This window comes from Crocuta crocuta, unplaced genomic scaffold (assembly GCF_008692635.1).
Source record: "Crocuta crocuta isolate KB4526 unplaced genomic scaffold, BGI_CrCroc_1.0 scaffold113, whole genome shotgun sequence".
Taxonomy (NCBI): Eukaryota; Metazoa; Chordata; class Mammalia; order Carnivora; family Hyaenidae; genus Crocuta; species Crocuta crocuta.
The window spans coordinates 11,705,866-11,725,873 of NW_027530368.1; the positions used below are offsets into that span (position 1 = coordinate 11,705,866).

General features: G+C 42.9%; 1 protein-coding gene across 2 annotated transcripts in view; it reads right to left on the bottom strand.

The window, feature by feature from the left end:
* B3GNT2 (UDP-GlcNAc:betaGal beta-1,3-N-acetylglucosaminyltransferase 2) overlaps positions 1 to 20,008 on the bottom strand; it is a 27,815-nt gene continuing 7,807 nt past the window's right edge. The window contains exons 1-2 of one of the 2 annotated variants that reach the window (XM_077766446.1): positions 15,985 to 16,005; positions 1 to 2,545 (exon numbers count right to left, since the gene is read on the bottom strand). In XM_077766446.1, coding sequence (XP_077622572.1) covers positions 1,343 to 2,536 — 1,194 coding nt within the window. In that variant the 5' untranslated portion in view covers positions 2,537 to 2,545; positions 15,985 to 16,005 and the 3' untranslated portion in view covers positions 1 to 1,342. Of the gene's footprint in view, positions 2,546 to 15,984; positions 16,006 to 20,008 lie in introns of those variants that run through there. The other variant, XM_077766445.1, reaches the window with a different exon arrangement.

The window sequence follows — 20,008 nt, forward strand, 5'->3', positions numbered from 1 at the left end:
TTAAAAATACAGTGATTTTATTTCCATCATCTTACAGCCCCCAGTATCACATCTGGTAAGAAGCATCATTTCTATAAACACAAAAATATTTCAAGAAAGCATGTTACAAGATAGTATATGTAAGCAACAGTTTGGCAGAATTTTATCAACTCTAGTAGTTCACAGACCCCCTCTCCCGAAAAAAGCCAAATTTTAAAATTCAAAAATAACAGTTAGCTTTATTTAACATATGTTACACCTTAACACTTAAAATACCATGCTCTAGTTAAATAGTTCATCAACAACACTGTATACAAATAAAATATTACACAAAATATATTTAAGAAAATGTTTTGGTCTTCGATCTGAACAATAAATAAAAACACAGGCACTTCTACACTGAGACAGGAAAGCAGTCACTACTCAGAATAATTTTGTATAGGCGACATGTGAAAATATGGCAAGAATAGAATCCTGGAGTTTTAAACTGACAATCCATTCATGAGAAGGTCTGCAATTTCAATCTTTTTACTTGAAGTTCAGAAATTACAAATGCCTTCCTGGTCCACATCGAAAAATCTGAAGCCCAATATGGCTGCCAGGGTCAATTTAATCTTCCAATGGCCATTATGGAATCACACTCGTGATCTTCAAATACTAAAATTAGGGAACTATCACGGTATCATCCAGCAAACCAAATACCGGGACAGTTAAGCTTTCTCCTTATTACGGTCATAAGACCATAAGACCATAAAACAAGGTAAACCGGATAAATGTCACACAGTGATTCTCATTTTGCAAAATTAACTAAGCTATGAAAACAAGAAAATGCTGTTGGGGTGGCAGGAAATTTTGACAGAAGTTAATTTTTGTAGACAATTTAAAAAGTTCATCCAAATTTCATGAAAATAACTGGAATTCCATTCAACAAAAACCACTGAATCATACATAACAAGGTCTTTGTAGCCAGTAAGTTTATAAACACCTAAATTGCAGATAATTCACTCATTATAATGGAAAGTAAGAATATTCTCATATGAGGGCAAAACATACATAACCTAAACCGGTCAGATTCCAGAAACTTATGATTTCAGCTGAGAAGGGAGGCAAATTAGAAAATAATGGCCACTATAGGAAGGATTGGAACCGATCTTCCCACCATATCCTCTGTGAAAAGTTAATAATCCTCTGCTTTCCCTCTTCAGAAAGTACCACACTGGAGGGTTTAGAGACCCTCAAATGGATACTACTAATGAAGGCAATTTTGATGCTTTAACATAGATATTACCCCTAATGTGAAAGAACACAACATGGGAAGTAGTCAAGATATGTCTTTCTATGCAAAACTTAATTTGTGTATATTTCAGCAATTTAAATGAGCATTTTGCAACCGGGACCAAATATCAATCATCTCTTGAGGTTTTCTACTATGTACTAACATCAAATCTACATAGGAACAAATGTTATTCTTGTTTTTCTCTTCTATATCAAATGTCTTGAAGCCTTTGTGTTTCTCTGGAACGAGGCCAAGTTTCTGAAGGCACATTCCAGTATAAACATCATCAATGGGGTAGAGAAGGACCTGGTCAGTTATATTGTACAGCCTCAGGGCCAGGTGGCCAGAGTAGAGGAATCCACCTCCCCCTGCATAAGGCGGATAGACACCAGTGTAAACAACTTCTGGGATGTAGTACTTCAGTTTCTTATCCCGATGAGGTCCAGCATTGTGGATCACATCACCTATAAACAAATCTTTGGCTTTGTTCTTGGATAAGCTATTCAAGTAATTCAGGATGTGATGCGTGTTCACAAAAACATCGTCATCGCCCTTGAAAACGAACTCAGCGTTTGGGCAGGAAGTGCTCACCCACCTGAGAAACAGCACTTCTTTCAGGGACAAGTTGAAGAAGGTGTCTCTGTAGTTCCACATAAGAATATCTTGGTGCTTCTCACTCTCAAATTTCAACATGTCTGACAGGTCCGGGTGGTTGTCCTCTGGCGGGGTCTGACCCAGTAAGAAGACTCGCACAACGGTTTGGTTCCCCACATTGGTTTCCCTGCCCCAGGATTCCCGAATTGCTTGCCTTCTGGCAAAATGTGGAATGAGGGACTTTATCGCCAGCAATAAAAAGGGTTTCTTTGCACATTTCTCCGGTTGATCTATAAGTAGTGAATAGTTTCGACATCTCAAATACAGTAGGAAGTCTTTAAATCTGTCCGGCAAATTGCTGAAACCTGAAACTACTGATGTGACCCTCAAGTCAGGTTCACAAAAATTTAGATGGCTTATGTTGGAAAACCCGTATCCTTCCCCTGTCTGGTTGGGCAACATATTCAAAATGGGGTTGTACCGTCTGTTGAGCTTTTCTTGTTCTCTGTTCCAATATGCCACAGGGGGGTCAGATATCTTCCAGAACTTTTCTTTGGGTATTATTACTGCCCCCTTTCCATTTTTTTCTTGGCTGCTGCTTTTGGAGACTTCCACAATCAAATAAATGAAAACATTAACCATCATCAGGATACCCAACAATTTTATTCTTCGACGTCCAACACTCATTTCTCATATCTGGAATAAAAAGGAGGAGCATTGTATTAATTAGATCATTATTAATTTGCATTTGCTGACATATGTCACTTGCCTCTTTGTCTTTATCTTCTCTGGAATAGTGGTTTAGAACACAGATTCGAGGCTCATACTGCCTAGGTTCAAATCACGGCCCTACTGCTCTAGCTCTGTGACTATGGGCAAGTTGTATAACTGATGTCTCAGTTTCTCCATCTATAAAGTAGGGATAATAACTCACTTCATAGAATGGTTGCAAGGGCTCTATGACTTTTTTTTTTTTAATATTTTTATTTGTTTCTAGGAGAGAGAGAGAGAGACAGCATGAGCAGGGGAGGGTCAGAGAGAGAGGGAGACACAGACTCTGAAATAGGCTCCAGGCTCTGAGCTGACAGCCAGCACAGAGCCCGACGCGGGGCTCGAACCCACGAACCGCGAGATCATGACCTAAGCAAAAGTCGGACGCTTAACCGACTAAGCCACCCAGGCACCCCTGGGCTCTATGACTTTTTATTCATAAAGCTATCAAAACAGTGGCTGGCCCACAGCAAGCAGTACTAAGCGACTGTTACAGAGTGGATTTTTTAGACACCTGAAGCCAAAGATATGCATTTACTAAATAACCCCACAGGTGTTCAACTTCCTTGTTTACAAAGACACACAAACCAGTGTGTTGCAAACTGATTCACTCACAATTCATAACAAATACATTTTATACTGTGACTCAGGACACACATAGAACTGTATTCATGTGTGTTGCAATGTGTGAGTTTCCATGTAATTCACAATTTTTTCTATTTTGTTCTATTTCATTTTTTAGAAAATGGGTGGTCCCAACCCTGACTGTTTCTCAATCCACAATTTTATAGATGAGGAAACCAAGGCAGAGAGATTAAGATGCTTGCCCAGGGTTGCAGGGCTAGGAGGTGGAGGAGAATGAGTATTAAGAGAAAGAAAATGACACGACTCATATTGGCTTTCCCCTACTGGCCAAACATTTAGGACAACCCAAATACCATCAATAGAAGAATGGATTGTCAAATTATAGTATTTCATACAATGGAATTACCCCCAGCAATAAAAATGCTGAAAGGCAGTGCATGAGAGACAAACCTCAGGGGCACTTGGCTGGCTCAGTCAGTAGGGCATGCTACTCTTGATCTTAGGATCATGAGTTCAAGCCCCATGATGGATGTAGAGATTGCTTAAAATAAATAAATAAACAAACAAGTGTTTTTGTTTTTTGTTTTTGTTAAATTAGACCTCAAATTCCATATGTTAGGTTCAAGAAGGCAAGATTAATCTAGGACCTAAAAATCTGAAAATGACAGAGGTAGAGGTTTTGACTAGAAAGGGACAGAAGGGAATTTTCTAGGGAATAGAAATGTACTGTGTGTGTCTTGGCCTAAAGAGGATTTCATGGGTGTACACATTTGTCAAAACTCAAACTGCATACTTAAGATCTCTGCTGTTCATAGCAAACTGAAAAAGGGAAATGAAATGACATTTTCGTGAAATATCAAAGGCCAAGAATAGATTTCAGGCTGTGGGCAACAGAAAGAGCAATAAAATAGTTTGTTTGCCAGGGATGTAACTCCAGAGTTCTAGCACTACTGTGATGGATGACCTATACAAGAACCATTTAGATAAGCTTCACAACCCAAAAAAGTGGGATTGGTAATACACTGTAAGGAATGTTCTTACCAGGTTAATTCTATCACTGAGAATCTATCCTTAGAAAAGAACTCCTAAGGGGCCACCTGGGTGGCTCAGTCATTTGGGCGTCCGACTTTGGCTCAGGTCATGATCTCATGGTTTGTGGGTTCGAGCCCCACATTGGGCTCTGTGCTGACTGCCAGCTCAGAGCCTGCAGCCTCTTTTGGATTCTGCATCTCCCTCTCTCTCTGACCCTCCCCTGCTCACGCTGTCTCTCTCTCAGAAATAAATAAAACATTTAAAACATTAAAAAAAAAAAAGAATTCCTATGAAGTACTGTCTCCCAGGCACTGATACAATGTATCTATAAAGTGGGTGTGGTTACTTTTATTCCAATTTTATACCTGAGGAAACAGACTTAAAGAAGTAACTGTTAAGGGCAGAGCTAGAATCCCAGCCAAGGCAACCAGGGCAACCAGGTTCCAAGGCCACCAAATCAAACAGTAGCTACTCTCCTCTGACCTCCAGAAACAAAGCTGGGTGCCTATTTCAATAAAAGGTAGAGTTTATTATCTTTTTAAAATTTTTAATGGTTATTTTTGAAAGAGAGAGAGAACGTGAGCAGGGGAGAAGCAGAGAAGAAACAGAGACACAAAATTTGAAGCAGGCTCCAGGCTCTAAGCTGTCAGCCCAGAGCCTGATGCGGGGCTCAAATTCACAGACTGCGAGATCATGACCTGAGCTGAAGTTGGACGCTTAACTGACTGAGCCACACAGCCCCTCCCCCCACTTTTTTTTTTTTTTTTTTTTTTTTATAAGAGGATTTTTACGTTTACTGGGTTCTAACATAGATTCCCAAGGTAAAAGTATGTGTTATGCTGAGAANCGGGGCTCAAATTCACAGACTGCGAGATCATGACCTGAGCTGAAGTTGGACGCTTAACTGACTGAGCCACACAGCCCCTCCCCCCACTTTTTTTTTTTTTTTTTTTAGTATAAGAGGATTTTTACGTTTACTGGGTTCTAACATAGATTCCCAAGGTAAAAGTATGTGTTATGCTGAGAATGCTGTGAAGTTATCACCTGCTGGACAGCCCAGATTAGATGGGTTGGAATTCACAACTTCTTTTGTGTCTTTTAAAAGCTTTTGCACATCTATAAAACATGGCAGATGACAAAGTTACATGCATGTCCTCCACTCCCCCAATAACCAGCCCCCCCATCCCACTCCGAATCTCCCCTTACTTCTAAACCACTATCTACCCTTCAAAAATCCCACCACTGAGCTACCAAGAAAGGGCCTTGTTAAACTTCCTCCAGAAAAGGTAGTAAAAAACCACAAGACATTCCTTACTTCTTTATTCCAGTTTTAAAGGGCCCCAAGGCACACACAACCTGAATAATTCAAACACCCATAACCAGGTCTAGGGGCCACACCTCCTCTGGTCAGCTCCTTTCAGTGAGCTTTTGGGCAAAATTAATGCTCAAACTGAAGGTCTCAGTCCAATACACCTTTGGCAACCGAAACCCGTTTGCTCTGGGCCTTACTTGTGAGGGCAAGAGAACACAAATGGACACAAAGAATATACTCGCATGGGTACCTCATAAAGTTAAAGAAATAGCCATCTTTTTAGAAAATAAATCATAATTTTAAGGGGTTTTTTTTTACTTCTAGATTTGAGACAAAATAGTTTTCAAAAACAAGTAATTCTCTTTAAATTGGGATAACTCTCCTAGAGCTACAGTAGCATTTGACCCAGTATCTCTGATCTCTACATCTTGGGAGCTTCACATAAACAGCTTGAATTAAGGACAATAAGGAAAAGTATGAGGGTGAACGGAGAAAGACTACAATAAGGAAAAAGATTTGGAAGCTACCCAGGAAAAAAACAGCACACACTATGGACAGCTAACTACTGACATTTTCAACTCAGAAAAGGAATATGGATATCAGTAGACTATTTCTGAAATTTCTAGAGTGAAAGAGGTCAAGCTTAAGGAAGGAAAAAGGAAAGCACAGTATTTTACACAGCAGGTTGTGAACCTCTAAGTTAATTTTCCTAGAGAAAGATTCAGGGCGAATAAGATGGGAGATGATTCCAGATAAATGAGCTAACTGAGCTGGTTGCGCATCCAGGTTATGGGGCAGGGCCATGGCTATTTGGAGTCCGGCCATAACTGTCTGAAGTTTCTTTTTTTTATATATATATTTTTTTATTTATTTCTAGGAGAGAGAGAGACAGCGTGAACAGGGGAGGGTCAGAGAGAGAGGGAGACACAGACTCTGAAATAGGCTCCAGGCTCTGAGCTGGCAGTCAGCACAGAGCCCGACGCGGGGCTCGAACCCACGAACCGCGAGATCATGACCTAAGTGAAAGTCGGACGCCCAACTGACTAAGCCACTCAGGCGCCCCAACTGTCTGAAGTTTCTATCACCAAAAGCACCAATCCTCCTTTCGGGAATACTCTGAGGAATACATTAGGCTTGCTGCCCAACATCATCCACTGCAATTCCGGCTTTTATTTCCATGATCAAGACCCAGCCAGGACTTCTCATCACCTCGAGAAAGACAGGGCTTTGTGGCTCTCAAAGGGACACCATCCTCACTTTGTATCTGCTCAAGGATTCCAGGCAGCAGGGCTCTTCCCTGCTCATTTTTCACTTGTATCCCTAAGGGAAACTGAAAAGACAGCACCTTAACAGAGAAAAATGGAGGCTCGGAGAGGGTTAACTGAGCTGCCTAAATATTACGTTAAGAGTTAAGTGACAAGGGTGATGTGACACAATTTTTGGGTTCCCAATTCAGGGCTCTTTGGGTCTCCTCCTTTTTCTACCAGGCACAGCCACATTCTTGTAACCTGACCCAGGTCAACAGCAAAGTCGCAAGGGCTGGCTCAAAACTGAAAAAAACCCAAAGCACAGGAAAACTCTATTTGTTAGCTCAAATGTGCCAAGATACATTTGATCACTACTAAGACTCTCCAAAGAAAGAGAAATGCGGAATGCCTAGAAGCTCTCAGCCCCCCTCCTGAGAATGGGCCAGCCTACCTCATGCAAATTCCCAAACACGCAGCTCAGGCTGACACCACTTTGCTAAAGGACATTTCTTCGAACCTGAGAAAAACGGATGGGAAAACCAAGATTCTCAACTACACTTTTCCATCAAGTTTAAATGTCATCTTTCATTCGTGACCTGGGCACAGTCCCTCGCATGAGAATTCTGCTTTTGGTAGACTCTTCCTACAAACAAAAGTTCATGGAAAGGAGGACAAAACAGTGACCCCCATAAAAATATCTGTGGGAAAAAGGCTCTCTGAAAATCTGACTAAATATTCCCATTACAGGCATAAAACCAATTTGCGTCCTTTTCTGAGGAGGAAGTTACATTGCTTAAAAAGAATTTGAGTAAGAAAACTTACCCCAAAGCTGAGCAAGATGTTATACAACCCTTACTGTGAAACACAGAATTTTTCTTATGAGTAATAGGAAGAAATCCCATATGCTAACAAAGGCCAACCTTAGCCTTTCACCTGGTGCTGCCCAATAAGGACTGAACAGTTTTCTAAAACACTTCGGTTGGTTCTATTCAACAGAAAACAACTTTCTTCTTTATTGTGCAATTAAAATATTTAGAAAAGCAAGGTAGCAACAGGAAAAATGTATTTGTTAGCTGGAAACGGATTACAAAACAGCACAGAGGCTATGCTTAAACTATGTGAAAATCCAGATAAAATACAACACGAGAACAAAACTGGTTTCATCAGGGCAGTAGGATTATAGATGATTTTAACGTTCTTTAACGCTGCCACACCATGTCCCACCATGTGCCTCTACACCACACGCATCCCGGCTGCCTGGGATGGGGGTGGGGAGTATATCACACAAAATTCCTGAGGCTCTTTCCCATCTATGAAGCCCACGTCACCAGTCTCTGTCATGGCCTCAGTCCCACAGTGGCTATATCGCTGCACTGGACCCCACACAGTGTTCCAGAGGCTCTGTCACAACATCCACCCCTTGCCCATCTGCACATCTCCTGTGCCCTTTATCTGAAGCCACCTATTAGAAAGGATGCTTTCTATGAACACAGATGCTTTATTTCAATAAATACTTAGGTGACTGTCAGGCACCAGCAATCCTATGAGGCAGATACTCTCCAAGAGGTGACTGAACTTGCCCAAGGTCACAGAGCTGGTTCAAACCCAACCAGCTCAGCTCCAGAGTTGGAATGTTAAACCATGATGCAAATGAATGCTGCTGCACAGGGTTATGACTAATGGGACACTAGTCTTACTGTCAATGGTTAATCTCCTTAAAAGTTATTAAATATTTTAAAGCTTTTCATTTATACACTTTAACCTACAAAACTACCATCAGTCAAAGTCAGATACGGGAGGCAAGGTGGTAAATAAGTAACCTTGACTGAATGACTACTCTATAAACCAAGTTCTGGGCAAAATACCTCACATATCTCATTTTGTTTCCCAGTATGCAGTCCAAGCAATCCCAGTATTTCATTCATGGACACTTGAGTGGGAACCACTGAAGTGCATCATCCTAAAAGGTTTCCCCCAGTTCTGAAAGCCCTAGAAACACTGAAACAAAGTGCTGGCCAGAAAACATTTTAATGTGGCCAAGAGGACTCATTCTCACAGAACTCCAACTCGAGGAGAGTCTCTCTCTGTCTCTCTCTCTCTCACAGTCTTGTGCGCGCACACGCGTGCGCACACACACACACACACACACACACACACACACACACACACAGAGCCAAGGAGCTCAAACGAGTTAGGGAGATGGCTACCAATAGCTAATCAGAGACAGAGCCAGTAATCACACCCAGGCCTGTTCCAAAGCCTGTGCTTGAGAATGCCGTACATTCTCACCCCAATATTCCCAAAGTTAAGGATAAAGGAAAGGCAGGACCTTCTTGTGTAACCATTAAATAAAATGAGCAGCCATCCCTGTCCAGTCAGGCTGAGGCAAGGAGGCTGGAATTCCAAGCTCTTGATTCAACCACAGTATGCTCTAGCAGCCTTCGTGTCCAGGGGTCCCGCTTCCTGCTCAGTCTCCTGCATAAACCAGACACACACACCTTCAAGAGGGAAAGAGCCCAAGTCCACCGCCGTATCATGAGGGCAGAGGAAACATGTACAGTCTTTGGAGAAGGTGAACATCATTCTAGCTGGCGAGAATGGCTTTCCTGAATCCTTACCTCCTAGGCTGCTCCCATCTGCTGCCTATCCTTGCCAGCCCCTTCCAGGCTCTGCTCCGATAAACAGAGACAGGGACAGTATGCAGCTAAATGGTTCTGGGGGAGAGAATAGCCTCTAGCATTCGTGCAGGCAGCGGGGTGATAAGGGTTTGAGAGAAGCAGCTCAGAAGAGATGGGCCAGACCTAGAACCCATTCCTTAATAGGAACAGCTCTTCCCTTGCCAGAGCTGGGGCAGGGAAGCCCAGGACTTCCCCTATAACCCAGAGGCTGGCACACAGAGAACACGTGTCTTTGACTTTGCTTTCTAATCTCTAAGTCATGGAACAACTACTGGCTAAATGCAAGGAATCTGGTTCACAGTCATTAGTATTAGTACTTTAGGTCTGAAATGAAAAGGGAAAAGAACATATGATGAATGTGCTCACCTACACATCCCCACAGGCAACATTATACATGAAAGTGTCTGGCAGGACACATTTGGTCCCCACCTGGTTACAGTTCCCCAAAGCCTGGTATGGGGAGCACTTTACTCCTCAAGTGGCATTTATCATTTAAGATAAAATTAATCACTAAATTCATTCTTCAAATAAACATGTACAGAACTTTCAGAAAAGGAGGAAGAAGAAAATATGCAAACAATGGCAGGGAATTAACCCTCCCAGAGGCCATCTTGACTGTGCTTTTTGTAAAACTGTCAACAGTTTTAGATGTTCCATGTAAAAGATTATGTAATTATAAAACAAGGCTGGTAGATGTTTGAGGGCAGAAATGTCCCAGATCCATTTTCACTTCCAAAGGTTAGCCTGCTACCTGCAGTCAGACATCCCAGAGTTAAATTCTGGTTATGCTACCTACTAGCTGTGTGACCTTGGACAAGTTACTTGACCTCTCTGTTTCCTCATTTGTAAAATGGGGATGAAATTACCTACCACATCAGTTGTCTATCACTCACACAGCATTCCATAGTTCTCCTTCAAGGGTTCTGATTCCTCAAACATTAAGCACATTTCATTGCCCCTTTCATAAATTCCCTCTCTCTAGAACCTTGTCTATGCACTGCCTTAAACATCACCTCCAAAAGGAAGACCACAGGCTGACTCAGTTAATTGCAGACATTAGCTTCTAACAAGCTTTGTGGGGTCCCTCTTCTCAGGCTCCCTATTTAAAGCAGATCAACCTCACAGGCACCTGCGTGTACACTTCAGCATTACCTCAAACTGCGGTCCCTTCCTGCTCTGCACATCCAACCTGGGAGCTGAGTCCTGTGGACCTATCTCCATAATGGGACTTGTACCTCCTTTATCATCTCTCCTCTATTCTATTCAGGTTCTGCCACCAGCCACTGAGTGGCTGCCTTATTTCCCACCAGGCTCCCAGATATGCCCTCTTCCTTAACTACTCAGTCTTCAGTCCCCTGTACATATACACATTACCTGCTTATGCTCTTCCCCCGGTTTGGTCAGACCATCACCAAAAGGCTGCTGCTCCCTCAAAGGGTAACCATTACTGTGTTGCTTCTAAAACTCCTTGGAGCACCTGTGTTGCTCAGTCAGTTAAGCACTTGACTCTTGATTTTGGCTCAGGTTATGATTTCGTGGTTCAAGGGTTCAAGCCCCGTATTAGGCTCCACACTGACAGTGCAGAGCCTCCTTGGGATTTTTTCTCTCTCTCTCAAAATAAATAAACAAACTTCAAAAAAATAAAACAAAATAAAATAAAATTCCTCTCTTCTCCATTCCCAGAGCTGGAGCTCAGGACCTCAGGGCCTCTCCCCCTCTTCTACAAGATAACCTGCCCAGTGATATGTCCCAGCCTACACACCAGCCTCAGTCCTCCAATTTTTCAACTCACACACCTTTCTGGTCCCAGCCAGGGCACTTCATAATGATCTGGGCTTCCTTTCACACCATCTCCAGCCAACATCCCCCATCCCCACACCACCCATACTTTAACATCCAAATACAGCAAATCCATGTCTCTTCCAGAAAATCTCAGCTTCTCTCTGCCATCTGCAAAGTGCCTTCCTTTTGCTAGACCTTCCTGGAGAGCTTCTACTCCTTTCAAATTAGCTCAAGTGTCACCTCCTGGCTGAAGCACTCTCATTCCAGGGATTAGGGCACTGTCTCCTGATCATGCTGGCCTACACCTGGGCATATTCCATGATCAGAGTCTTCACCCTCTACCACCACTCCCCGAGCATGTGGCACCTGAGTCATTTGGCATTTGCTCAATGGACAGATATTTCAGTCATCTGGCCAAATTCACTGAATATGGTGAGATATTCAGTAGAAACTGGATGAAACATATATACCTCTTCTCCAAAGGGAGGACACTGGAAAATCATGTATGAGCATGCTGGTAAATGACACACATGTATTTATATAAATCTGTCTCTCTTTTTAAAGCACTAAAGTACAATAGAAAAAAATTTAAAGGATCTTTCTAGAATTGAGAGAGAGGAATTTCAGAAGTAGTGAGCCCATATTAAGCCTGAGAGTTCAGGGATAAGATCTGAAGTAAACAGGGGTGGACACTATAGCCTAGCCCCCCATTTCCCACAGTCAGCCCCAGACCCACCAAAGGCAACATACTTGTGGGTGGGCTTTGGGCATGTCTTGTGCATGGGACTCAGTAGTGCTTTCAGGTGAGGGCTCCATCCCCACTCCTGCAGCAGACCCCTCCTCTGTCCTATCCCCAAACAGAGGAGCCTCCACACCCCCTTCCTGGCGGAGAGCGGGGGAGTAAGGGAAGACCTTGAGCAATTGTTACTGCCATCAAGGCCATGAGGCGGAGGCACAGGGAGAACAGCCTAAACGAAGGCAGGCCCTTAGTACAGACTTAAAATTTGAGGGCATACACTTCCTTAGGGCGGGAAATCATTTTAAAAAAGAAATGCTGAAGCGCAGGCAGTCACCTCCTATGGAGCTTCTTATGTTTTGGAAGCCCATGTTAGGAGCTGGACATGGCTATGGCTTGGTAAGTACTTTCACTGCCAGGCGCAAGACCCATGCACAGTGTCATCTGTCATGCTCTCAAGGGCCATCGAGATGTCTCTGCCTCATCCTTCTATTGGCTAAGTTGGGTTACATGGGACATGTTTCAGTCTGGGTCCCACCAGGAGGCAAAGACCACACAGTAATTTAAGCACAAATTTAAGAATATGGTAACTGAGTAACTATAGGATGGACTAGATCTCTACAGAGTAGGCTCTGGCAGATGAAAAGTACCAGGAAAAGGACAAACCAGGAAAAGGACAAACGTGGAAGGCAGGTTCAGAGCTTATTTGAGAAGGCACGGATGGCAGAAAAGTTCCCAGGTTCCCAGGCCAGAGATGGTCCAGTCATCAGGAGAGTAGGAACAAGCCTCTCGGGTGTAGGCACAAAGCCTGGAACGCACAGTGTCCCCATCAGGAGGATGAGAGAAAACAAACTGTTGAAGCTGTTGGTGGGCATGCAGAGAACGAGGCTGGAGAGGGGGTCTCCACACACAGGGAGTCCACAGGGTTGTTGGAACAAGGAAGTAGGGAGACCCCCTTCTGTGGCAGGTTAGCATGTCAATGAATGGCTTAGATGGGAGCAGTTCATGGACGCAGCCTGGGACAAAGATTGGGTGGCCAGTTCACTAGACGACCAGGACCATCGGGCCCCAGTAGTAATATACATGGGGCTAATGAGAGGGGCCAGGGAAGCAGTGGCCTGGGGTGGGCCTGGGATCCCCTTCCTACCACTGTTACCAGACCTGGAAAAAGCCATGCCCTGTAGGCATCTAGGAGTGCAAGAAAAACCGCAGGTTCTCTAGGAGACTGGTTCTAGACCCTGGGATCCGGGAAGGAAAATCCTGCTCCTCTGCAACACCCTCTTCAGAGCCTCAACTTACAGAAGACAAAGGAAAAGTATTTAAAGGCCCTGATCCATTTTCACATATCAGGCAACAAACAAAAACTGGCACTGGATCTAGATCCCTAGATCACCAACCCAAATTCATCTCCAACCACAGTTGGACTCCAACCACAGACTCTTATTAAAGAGTCTGAAGCTGGGAGGAAAGGTTATAAAACACGGGTCCTGCACAGTGAACTGGTAGAGAAGTGACACATACATGGCAGTCCATTAGCTGATAGCAGAGGCCAAGGCAGGACCTGAGTGGGGCCAGTTGGGGGGCTCCAAGGCCACACTGGGAAGAGGAAGTAAGTGCTGGAGGGCCCAGGGCCCCTCCGCTGGAAGAAGATGACTCATGCCTATGCCTAACTTCACAAGTGCTGCTGCTGCTGGAGAGACTGTAGGAATGTGTTTTCTTTCACAGCCTCTCTATTTGCAAAAAAAAAGAAGAAAAGAAAACTGACTAAATCACACAGATATATGAAATAAGGGAAAAGGAAGAATTCCAAATTGGATGTCCACATTGATGACAAATACAGTTGGCGTTTGCATTCACAGAGATTTAAATTCTGTAAAGCAAATTCACTCAGTCCACAGGGGCAAGAGCTGGATCTGAGTGGTCTGTCTTCTACGGGCGGATCTCTCGTACAGCTCTGTCGGAACACAGGCATTTGTCCCGGCTTACCAGTCACTACCAAGGAGTTGTTCGTGATTTTTCCACATAATCAGAAAAACCCTGATGAACAACAACTTTTTTGTCTTATTATTTCCTTTGGAAAAACTACAGAAAGAACATAAATTTTTTTAAAGTTTGCTTATTTATTTATTTAGAGCAGAGGAAAGACAGAGAGCAAGCAAGACAGAGAATCAACCCCAAGCAGGCTCTGCACTGTCAGCACAGAGTTTGATGTGGGCTCGAACTCACAAACCATGAGATCATAACCTGAGCTGAAACCAAGAGCTGGACCCTTAACTGACTGAGCCACCCAAGCACCCCAAGAGAACACTAATTTTTAAAGTAATTTAGGAACCAATCAAATTGTTCTCCTCTCCTCCACTTCCACCTCCAGCACCAAAAAGAAAGATCAGAGTTGATTTATCTTCACTGGACACCCAAGAGCATGGAGCCATCCACACTGATTGTGGAGGCTGTCCTTTTTAATCTTTATTAAAAAATGGACATCTCCCTGTTTTAATTTACATTTTTTAAAAAATAATGCTTCCTGCCTGGTTTTCCTACTCCTCATGTCCTTTCCCCTTTTCCTATGTTGGTGATTCTCCTCTCATTTAATCTTCTACAAGCTCAAAAATGTGAAGCAATTAGTCTGAGGTCATGGAGATAATCCCAGTGGAGCCAACATTTGGATCCTGGACTCTAAGGGTCCAAAGCTCTAAGACTAAGCTTTTATTCTTTCTACCACACAACACCGATGCTCAAGATGTCAAGAATCCCTAGATAAAGTTGGACTAAAAAAAAAAATAATTTAGGAATGAAAATCTGAATCAGCATGAGAAAGGAGTAATGTAGACAAAATCGCCTGTTGGGAACCGTTCACTGGTTTGAAGTGCCAGAGGTCCCGGTCTGGTAGCGCAGGCACCTTCCTTGATAGGGATGAAGTCCCTGCAGATGTGTGTGAGGAATTTATCCACACTACAGAATGAGAAACTGGCAGGGGCTGAAACTGGTCTAAGCACACACTCATCCAGGCAAACTCTTTTGTGAGAGCTGTTTACACGGAGAAAATGCAGCCTTTTCATTACCTTCCCTTCTAGTACCACAGCCTGAATTGAGGGACCCCAGCACTGCCCTCCATCCTGCTACAGGTTACTGCATTGAGCTAATGTGACCAAGAACTCCACTCCCCTGGCTCTGAGAGGAAAAGACACCAGCCTGCACCAGAAGAGATGATCAAAGAGCAAGTGTTGGGCACAAATCATACCGTCTCCCGCCCTTCACTGGTTTTCTCCATAACATGCACACACATTCCCTACAGAGATCATATACCAATTTCATTATCAGAAAGAAGCTGTAAGACTTTCCTTTCCAGGGCCTTATAACTCATCTACTCCAATCACGTCATTTACAGAAAAGGAAATGAAGTATCAGGAGGATGTCTTGCCCAACCTTCCCACAGGGAGAATCAGGACAGTGAGTCCAGCAGTGAGAATTATCATCATAATTTTTTCTATTTTTCTCATAGTCTACAGCTTCAATTCTAGGACTTCAACATGAAAAACGAAAAGGCAAAAAGACCAATTGCCCCAGCGCTGCCTGGAGTGGTAGGTACCATCCCTGATCTCCTCCCCTGGGTATGTTTGTGGTACTTCCCCTTTGCTACTGGAACACCTAACACACATATTTATCTGACTTCCCCACACCCCCCTGGTTAACAAGTCTGACACACCCACAGGATGTGGGAGCCTCAAGGACAAAGGCTGGGCCATATTAATTTCTATATCTCTAATGTCTGCCACTCAGACAATATATTGCTGTTTAGTCAACGAATCTAAGGAGGAAAAGGAAGACATAAAATGGGGGGTACAGTAAAGAAACAAGGGCTAACTATATAATTTTTTATTTTTTTGATCCTTACGATCAAGAGTCAACATTACACAAGTCATGGTTGAATAATTTCACACACAGGTGCTACATTTCCAACCCCCTCCAACCCCACCTCCAGAGCACCCTACCTTGCCCCTGAGGCTATCTAGGAGTCCGGGTCAGTCTTCTTCCTAAGGGTCCTAAGCCTTTTTCAATTCCAATGCTTTCCTTCTCGATGCTTCACCCCTCACCCAACAGGAAAACCTTAACTTGGTGTCGTGTCATCTCAATGCAGTACATCACCTAAAAAATTCCCAGGAAACGGTCTAATATGATTAAATAAAGCTATAAACAAACACGGGCCTAAGGGTTGAAAGGCAATTACAAATTAATAAAAATGCACAAGCATAAATTACAGTACTGGACTAGAAACACAATCCCATTATAGAAACTAAGTTATCAAACTGACCTTGTATAAATGCTTCTGGAAATAAGTAGGCCATCAGCCATGGCTTGGCAATCTTGATGAACAAAGGTGAGGAGGGGAAGAGGTAATCTGGTGCCTGCTGTGTGGACTCCTTGTGTCTACAGACACTTACAAAGAAAAACTGATGAAATATATTTCCATAGAAATATTGGAGTAGAGATTACTGGCATTTTACAGAGTAAAAGACATGAAATTTTCACTTAAAGACTAACTTAACAAAATTAAAAGTTGGCTCTCCCCAAAGTTTTAAAATTGACTTTCAAAATTACATCATTGCCCACCACTTAATTCCATGGGCTGTGATAACTGACCACAAACCGAAGTAGGAATTCTTTATTTTAAAACCATCACTTTAATGTTAAGCACTGGGACAGTCAAATCCAGTCTGGCAGAGAGACTGACCTATGTCACTTCTGACAAGCTCAACAAACTTTCAAATCAACCACGGCCCTTCCCAATTTTATTAAGTTATACTTGGCAATTCTTGTCCTCAAAAATGCAGAATTTGAGAGCATGTCCATCAGTTTCCTACAACATAAAAGTTTACATCTGTCTTCTTTCTAAAATAAAAATATAACCTCCCCAAACGAAGAAAACATTGTGTGAACATGCTGCAAACGGAGACTGTGCATATCACATTAGACTTCTCTTGTAAATTTAATATTTAAATTAATACCAATGACATGCATTGTATTTATCTTAAGTAATTTAATAAACTGCCTTGGAAGTCTCAATTTCTTGGCTGTTAGGAGGAGGGTTTCCAGTGACACATTTCCGTAAAAAGTACCTGCCTTCGTTACAATGAAGGTGACACCCAGGAGCATGAGTTACTGTACCTCCTCCAGGACTCCAGTCATACTCTTCTGGAGTCCCTTAGAGGAGCAGCCTTGAGTTAGCTGCCTGACTCACTGTTCTAAAAACATGCATGAAAACCACAGAAAGTTGTACAGAATTGGCATGTGCAGAGATTTAAGTGATGGTATATTAAAATAGAAAGAATCAACAGATCTAATATCTTGGAGGGGAAAGGGGGACAAGAAATGAAGGAATGGGACGGAAGTGCCAGGGATGCTCCTTATAACAAGACAAACTGACAACTGCATACCAGCCCCTACCCATTCACTGTCCACGTGCCGGGAAGCGTGCCAAGGGCCCAAGCGGATACTCAGTCCTGTAAAGTGGTCACTGAGTTATCCTCACTTTACAGACAGGTCAATAGCTTCCAAAAACTGGTCTGAGGTTCCCAAGATGGAGAGTGAAGGGAGGGAGAGTGGCTGGAACTGGGAGCCCAGATGGGTTCCCAGCCCATAAGTTCATCCCACTTGCTGCCAAACTTGAAGACAAGCATGGCAGTGTGTGGTTGGCATGGCCAGAGTAGAGAGAGGTGGGCATCCCCATCGTCATTAAGCACTCTCACAAAGACCATCCTAAATCAAAGCATGTTACCCTCAAAGTCCCCTCCCAGAGAACTCGGGCACCTGTACCCCTTAAGAACAACCCCTGTCCTTCCTACCCAACCCTTTGCTCATGCTAGCTTCTCCCAGCCTGAAAAATCCATTCTTCTGCTTCTCAAACCTATCCTCATCCTTGAAGGCAGAGATTGAAACTCTACCGCTTCCTCCATGAGGACATCCTCAATTCCCTCAGTGCACAGTGTATTTAATTTTACCTCCTGGCACTTGGGATCCCCCCCAAAACTGGAGGCCCTCAAAAGGAGTACCAGGAACTAGTTACCTAGAACCCACTCCTCACTCCCAGCAGTACTTCCCAAATGGTCCCAGGTGAGCCAAGACCCCACTCTCCTCAACCCTCAGGGAGACAGGACCAAGGCTCCCACCACACACATGCTGTAGCCGTGAGGTAAAAGCAAACCAACCACAGCAAGTAAATGCCAGGCGCCGCTACACACACACACACACACACACACACACACACACACACACACACAGAATACCAATTAAACTGGGCTCCCCTGGGATGCCACCTCTTCTCAGGAGTCAGGGACCATCCTTGTCCCAGTAGACAAACTTTCTAGTGACAAGTGACCCTAGGGTGGCAACTTCAGAATGGGGTACCAAACAAGCAAAATGCTCAGTTCCCTTCCCCTAGCCTCCTTTCCCTTTCCTGCCTCTTCTCCCCTCCTCGAATGTTAAATTTCAAGAAAATTACTAAAAGGAGCCTGAGGATTGTTTTTAAGTTGCTTTTTTAAAATATCAAAAGAAATCATATGGATTTAAAGTACCTGCCATCTGTAGGTAGCATTTTGTAGTATATTTGAAAACTGATTCTAATATATTTTATCCAATGCTCTGTAGGTTACTTAAATTTTCCAAGCATTAATATAGAGTTGTAAAAAAACACTAGCAATTCCTACTTTGGTAATATTGTTAGATAAATTTAATAAAATAAGGTTTACAAAACACCTTTAAAAAAATAAAATAAAGTACCTACCATCAAAATTGGTATTTTGGCTTTTCATCCAAATGTTCTATTAAAAGGGGGGCTGTTCAACCAAGACTTAGGTCCACATATTTAAAGAGACGAAATGGTAACACTTCTTTCTTTGGCCACCTGCCAAGAAAAATTTATGTTGCCAAAATAAAAGAGCACATATTTGCTCAATATAAGAGCACAGGACGAACAGCTTAGAAACTGGGCCTCTTTGACCAAGCAGTTTAAATCATCTAATTTTAAGTGTATCTGTGAATGTCACCTTCACATGTCACAGGCTATCATCTACCTGGAAATATCGGACGGTAGCAATCCGTGTCTCCCTGGGTCCACCCTCTGCCCACGTCTCGCTCCTCATGGGGGTCAAAACACTTCCATGGTTTCTACTGGGCCAAATGACGACGTGGAGGTGTAGCGGGCCTTGCCCTCCCACTCTGGCTGCTGCCTATGCAGCCTCCCACGCTTGTGTGGGGCAGGGACAAAAAAAGAAATGTCATGCTGAAACCAGTGACTGCCACCTGAGGCTTCATTATTATCACTCCCTGTATCTGTACTAATTTGAACATCTCCATAATAAAGAGCTTTTTTTTTTTAAGGATCCATCAGAACCTTAAGGAAAAAAATTCAAAAGAGAAACACTCAGTTAAAAATAGGAGTATTCATGAGAGATATTTTAAGTTCATTTGAAGAAAATAATTCCTTATGTGGTGATGGGAAGAAAAATAAAATGGCTGCATCTCATTTACTATAAAGAATAAAAGCTACGTAAGTTCCTTATAAGTGTCAAATTCAGCCATAAAATAATAAATGCAAAATACATTCCTTTAGTTCCAAATGTTAAATATTTAGAAAAGATGGTATTTGTAACAAACCCAATTTGACCCTTTCAATGCTAAGAGAAATATATTTGATTCTAAAAATATCACTAGGCTTCCCAACGAACAGTCTAGCGCCAGACTTGAAGGTTGTTTTGTTTTGTTTGTTTGTTTTAAAAACACTATTGTGTTACTCTGATCAGGACTCAAAAAAGCAGTGGTTCAGAGAAGCACTTGGATGTTAAGTGCTTTTCAAAGAAAATAAACAACAGAATTCTGAAGCACAAATTAAAAGCCTTAGCAAGTTTATGGTGCATAGAAGTAACCTTACTGGAGTGTTAACACTTTCATATTCATGATGGCATTGGATTTAAACAATCAACATGTAAGGCTGGCTGTGTGGGTTTTCTCCTATGGGCG